At 72.4% G+C, this 5489-nt stretch overlaps 2 protein-coding genes across 2 annotated transcripts in view; one reads left to right on the forward strand and one right to left on the reverse strand.

Moving 5' to 3' along the window:
- H696_05588 (hypothetical protein) overlaps positions 1–644 on the forward strand; it is a gene marked incomplete at both ends in the record, with an annotated part of 3208 nt that extends 2564 nt beyond the window's left edge. The window contains 2 exons of the mRNA XM_009499403.1: positions 94–194; positions 356–644. Coding sequence (XP_009497678.1) covers positions 94–194; positions 356–644 — 390 coding nt within the window. The remainder of the gene's footprint in view (positions 1–93; positions 195–355) is intronic.
- Positions 645–1418: 774 nt separating this feature from the next.
- H696_05589 (hypothetical protein) lies at positions 1419–2466 on the reverse strand. Its single transcript, XM_009499404.1, has 3 exons — positions 2357–2466; positions 1967–2205; positions 1419–1831 (listed from the first exon to the last, which is right to left on the reverse strand). Exons 1-3 carry the CDS (start codon positions 2444–2446, stop codon positions 1612–1614), a joined length of 549 nt encoding a protein of 182 aa, XP_009497679.1. The 5' UTR covers positions 2447–2466; the 3' UTR covers positions 1419–1611.
- Between the last annotated feature and the right edge of the window lie 3023 nt (positions 2467–5489).

Below are 5489 nucleotides of genomic sequence, written 5' to 3' on the forward strand. Positions count from 1 at the left end.
GTGCCTGCACACAGGCATGCACACCGCCGCGCAGCCATCCCGAGCCATGCCGGCAAGGTCTGACTCCCCCCCCCCCCCCCCCCCCAATGATAGCACCCCTGGATGTATTACATGGCCATGGCTTTCGACTTTGCCGCGCGCGCCGCGTGGTCCTACCGGCTGACGACCTCCTTCAAGGACTTCCCCGAAGCCAGGTGCGCCCCCGACCTTCCTCCGTGGCGAGCGTGGCGACCGGGGGAGGGTGGTCTCCCCCTCGCCGCCTGGCTTTTTTTCCCCCCCCCCGCACTTTCGCACCCAGCTAACCAGTGGCCCTCCCCCCGGGTGGCCGGGCGGCAACACCCCCTGCGGCAACCAGTGTCCTGCTTCTCCAGACCATCGAGTCCTTCCGCCGGTGCATCTGGATCTTCTTCCGCGTGGAGCACCGCATGCTGGCGGACAATCTCTTCCGCAAGGAGATCCTGCTGCAGCCGGGCGCCGGCGGGCCCCAGCGGCCCATGCCGAGCCTGTCCAGTGCCAATGCCCACTCGGAGGGCACCGGCGCCACGCCACTCATCATCTCCACCGGGGCCGGGCTCGGGGCCCATGCGCACGACTCGCCCGGTGGGTCGCCCCTCGCCGAGGCGCCCCTGCCCCACTGGAACTGATGCGCGCGGGGCCTGGCCGGACTTTCGCCCTCTCTTCCTCTCGGCTGGAGGAAAAGGATCCCCCCGCCTCCCAGCCGCATGCGCGCCATAGACGCCCCCCTCCCCCCCTCCCCCCCTGTACAATAATACCACCACTGCCCCCGAATGCTGGCCCGGCACCACGACGTTTCCCCCATCGCCCCCGGGGCCACGGCCAGGGCGACATGCATCGGCGATAGCGCGCGCACACACACGCACGCATGTATGCGAGAGTATGGTGAAGGCCTGCCGAAGGATCTTGTGTACGTTTAAGATGTATTGCGGGGCAGGGGAGAGGAGGGGGGTGCTGGGGGCGGAGACACGGCAAGAAGCGGCGCCCCCTCGGGGAAGAGGGGAGACGTCCGCGCCTCCGGAAAAGCGAGTGAGAAGATCCCCCCCTCTCCGGCCGGAGGAGGGTATTGTGGGAGCTCCTCCCGGTGATGAGGTGGAGAGTCGGGGCAAGGGCATTGGGTGGGAGGGGGGAGGAGAGCAAGACGACCGCGTGTGTGAAGGCCATCGGGCACGCACAGACACCCACTCAGCAGGGAGCAGGGCAAGTGACCGATGTGGATGTGGGCGGGCGGGCGTGTGTAGGCACGTATGGGTGCGTGGCGCGCCCGTGTGTGAAGGGATGCGGCCGCGGGGGGGGGGGGAGGAGGCAAAAAGCGCCCCTGGCCGTCCTCCTCTGATGGGCGGCAGTATATAGGGAAGATGAACACATGCCTACGGCCCCCTCTCCTCTGCAGGTCTGGCCCCCGAGGGAGAGAGAGAGAGAGAGAGGCATGGGGAGATGAGAGCAGGTCCCGGCGGCCGCCGCATGCTCAAAGACACACGCGCACATGCCGCCCTGCCCTCTCCTGGGCTCCCGCGCGCGCACAGCCATACACACACACACATGCGCACACATGCGCACACATGCGCACGCCTTCACGCGTCCCTGTGGTGTCCCTTAGATGTCGCTGAGCAGGGTGTCAAAGTCCTGGTCCGGGGAGACGTAGACCGCCTCGCCGGCAAAGGAGCCCTTCGGCGGGGGGGTCTGGGTGCAGTTGTAGCACCGGCCCGGGGCCGGGACATTGGTGTCCAGGCAGAAGCCGGGCTTGCACATGCTGTAGCACCGGGCGGCCTTGGTGTCGGGGAGAGTGATATTCTGGTACCAGAAGCCGTTCGGGCTGTGAAGAGAGCGGGGGGGGGGGGGGGGCAAGGGGGGAACGGGGAAGAACCGGTCCGCTGGTCAGAGCGACAAGCAGGGGCAAGCACAAGAGGCCACATGCAGCGGCGCCGGGACAGGCCCGGCTGGCACGCACCAGAGGGCGTTGTAGTCGGTGGGCTTGTAGGAGAAGTAGATGAACCCGACGATGACCATGACCAGCTGCACCAGCCAGAAGACCGCGATGAAGTACTTGAACTTGGGGTCCAGATCACCGGCGCGGTACCAGCGCCACAGGAGCAGGACCAGCGCCAGGAAGGCCAGGAGGCCGATACCAAGACCAAAGTGGATGCCATTCTGCGAGATGCCGCTGGTGATGGACATGATGAAGGCGGCCTGTGCGTGCGCGTGCGCGTGCGCGTGCGGGAGATGATGCGCAAGGTTAGAGAGCGGGCGGCGCGTGGGCCGGTGTCCATGCCGCCGCCGCCGCCGAGCGGGCACGCGCGGGCGGCCGGGCGGCAGCCGGAGCAGTGGCGCATGCACGCACCAGGGTGCTGGCAGTCAGGGCACCGATGGCCAGGTACTGGAACCATTTCTCCTTGCGAGACTCCTCGCCGAAGAGGGGTGGGGCGTCCATGGTGGGCGGGGTGGGGGGGGGGGGGCTGCGGGCAGGCGGCGGGGCGGCTCGAACGCGGGGCGGCTCGAACGGCGGCGGGACACACAAAGGGGGCTAGGTGGTGACCGGAGGCGAGGGTGGAGAGGGGTCGGCGAGGTGGGGGTCAGCACCAAGGAGGGAGGAGGGAGAGAGAGGGAGGGGAGGGGAGTGCAGCAGCAGAGACAAGGAGGGGAGCTGGGACAGGGGCGAGGGCGAGGTCGCCGTACGGGGGGGGGGGGGGGAGGGGGGCAGGCGTGGGAGAGGGGGGGTGCCCCATTGGCGCCGGGCGCCGGGCGATCGGCACGCTGGCAGATCAACAACGGCCGGGTGCTGACGCCGGTGGGGAGGGCGCGAGGCGGGCCCTCCCCCCGGCCCCCGCCGCTCCGGCCGGCCGCCCGGCCCCCGGGCAGGCGGCGAGGGCCTTGCCTTGGGAGGGGGAACGCGCGCGCGCGCGCGCGCATGCGCCTGGCGGGGGAAAATAACAACGGAATGCCCCGCGACCGCGGGGCCCGGGGTCCTTCCCCTACCGGGCTGGGCCTGCAGAGGCCGGGCTGGTGTGGGCGGCCGCCGGGCGCGCGCACCCGCACACACATCCCACGATGGCCCTTCGCCATCCTTCCTCCGGGAATTAGGCCCCCCGCGGTGGGGGTGGGGCTTTGGGGCCGGGCCGGGCCGGGCCGGGCCGGGCCGGGGGGGGGGGGGCCCGCGTGCATGCACGGCCTCCCGCCCGCGGGACGCGCCTCGGCGCTCACAAGGGGTGGGGCGCGCCAGACGCCGGGGGTGGGGGGGAATGACACGTCCGTCGGCGAGGGTTGCCCCGGCGCGGCCGGGCGCCCGGCCGCGCCGGGGCACCGGCCGGCGGGCAGGCAGGATTAATCCACCACGCCGGTGCGGCCGCCGCCGTTGTCGCCGCCCTGCCCCCCCCCCCCCCAGGCTCCGAGGCCGAGGGGGGAAGGGCCGGAAAACAATAACAGCAGAGCCGCCCCGCAAGATGAGATCATCCTTGGGCGTGTGTGGGCGCGGCAGAAGATGAATACGCCGATATATTATTGGCCTGTGATGGCTTATTTTCTTTTGGCCTTTTTGGGGGCTTCCTTGCCCCCCGGCCCCCCCCCCGCTGGCTGGCTGGCTGGCCGGCCGGACTCCCCTCTGCTCGCTCGGCCCCGGAGGGTACGTGTGTGCATCACAGGGCCAGCAGAGCGCGAGAGCACCGCTGGGCGCCGGGCGGGGGGGACCTGCGGACTCATCCCGCGCCCTCTCTTCGGAGAAGTCCGCCAGAACAAGGCCCATTCTTTGGCCGCCTTCAGGGGGGGGGGGGGGGGGGGGGGGGGGAGAAATCTCCGGGCCGGTGGGGCGCCCGATGCGGAAAATCCGGAGGACCTAAACTCGGCTGGACTCCCGGAGGGTGATGGCCGCGCATCCACCGGCAAACACCCGCAGACAGACGCACCCGCGCGCCTCGCGGGCCCGATCATGCCGGGCGCGAAGTGCATCCAGCTCCCGCCCCCCCCCGGCCCGCCTGCAAGGACAGTCTCTGCAGGAGGAGCCGAGCGCGGGGGCCGACACACCGGCCAGCCGGAACAGGCTGGCGATGCCGGCGTCAACAGCCCCGGCGCACATCATCGGCCCCCGGGGGGGGGGGGCTCGCCGACCGGGCTTTCCGCCTCTCTCTCTCTTTTGCCGATGGCCCCCACCCTCGCGCCCCTGCTTCCGTGCGGGAGCAGCAGGAGGCGCGCGCGCGCGCGGTGCCGGGCGCCCTCGCGCCGGATCGCCGGCAGCTGGGCGCGATTCGTGGGCACGCTCCATCAGAACTGCGTGTCACGCGAGGGACCCGGACGCACGGGACCCGGGGCGCTGTGCGCCAGCCCGGCGCATCTTGACGCCCCCGGCCTGGGCCGGGGTGTGTTGCCCGCGGCCGCCGGCCGGTTTTTCCTTGCTGCCCGCGCGCGGACGGGCAATCTGCCCTGGCGGGGCTCTGCGGCGCGTGTTCGCCGGGTCCGAAACGAGGCACGGCGCGAGTCCGCCTGCACCCATCCCGGGGAGAGGGGGCGGCGAGCCAGCACAGGCGGCTGCCCGTGAGGCGGCGACCCAGGGGGGCCGCTGGCCGCCTCTCGGATCGGGCTGATGCGTGTGGGAAAATGGCCTGCGCCCCCCCCCCCCCCCCCCCCCCCCCGGGCCGAGGGGACCCTCTGCCGGCGGCTCCCGCTGCTCCTTCGGGCACGGGCCTGGGGCATGGAAAGGCCGGCGTGGCCTCTCCCCCCAGGCAGCGCCCCTCCCTCCTGGTACTACTCTAGGTGAAACCGTGTAACTGCGCCGGGGCCGGAGTTGGCGACGTGGCGCGCCCGCTTGTCGTCGTCCCCCCTTCCCGGCGGCGGGCTGGGAGCAGCGTGCGGAGACGTTCTCAGGGCGGCTGCGGCCGTCGGGCGGGCGATGCCCCGGCGATCGGGGGGGGCCCCTCCGGTGCCTGGCCGGGGCCGGGGCCGCCGGGCGGTCCCGAGGAGTGGGCGTGTCGTCGTAGTGCCTGCGGGGGGCCCCGCAAATGTCCGGCGCGTGGTCGCCCGCCCCCCCCCCCTCCCGGACACGCCGGCCGCCACCCGCCGGCGCACCCCCCCCACAACGCATGCCGTGCACGTCTGGACGCCTCTGCGTGCGCATGTATGCCGGGCCGGCGGGCGGCATGGGCGCCGAAGACCCCGGGGACGCACATGCGCGCGTGCGCGCGCGTCCGCCCCACTCCCGTGGGGAAGGTTTTCCCCCTGCCGGTTCGAAGACGCGCGCTCCCCGCCTTCGCGGCGCGCGTCCTCTCGCACCCCACACTATGGGTATGAGGTTGTCGGGCCCGCCCCCCCCCCCCAAGTTCCGAGCCCCGGGGCTGGGCGGCTGGGCTCCCCCGCACCCACGGCTCCGGACAACCTCGCCCCCTCCTGTACCAGGCCGGGCGGGCCTCTCGGCCCCGCGCCGGCGCGGGGACCCCGCTCGTACGCCCCAGACGCGTGCGGTAGACAACGTGTGCTCCCCCCCCCCC

Source organism: Fonticula alba (assembly GCF_000388065.1).
Source record: "Fonticula alba strain ATCC 38817 unplaced genomic scaffold supercont2.12, whole genome shotgun sequence".
Classification (NCBI taxonomy): domain Eukaryota; order Rotosphaerida; family Fonticulaceae; genus Fonticula; species Fonticula alba.

Excerpts from the sequence above, each read along its gene's own strand:
- H696_05589 (XM_009499404.1), bottom strand. The coding sequence starts at position 2,446 with ATGGACGCCCCACCCCTCTTCGGCGAGGAGTCTCGCAAGGAGAAATGG. Across the intron at positions 2,206-2,356 it reads CCCTGACTGCCAGCACCCTG|GCCGCCTTCATCATGTCCAT; the intron begins GTGCGTGCATGC and ends GCGCACGCACAG. Across the intron at positions 1,832-1,966 it reads ACCGACTACAACGCCCTCTG|CCCGAACGGCTTCTGGTACC; the intron begins GTGCGTGCCAGC and ends CTCTCTTCACAG.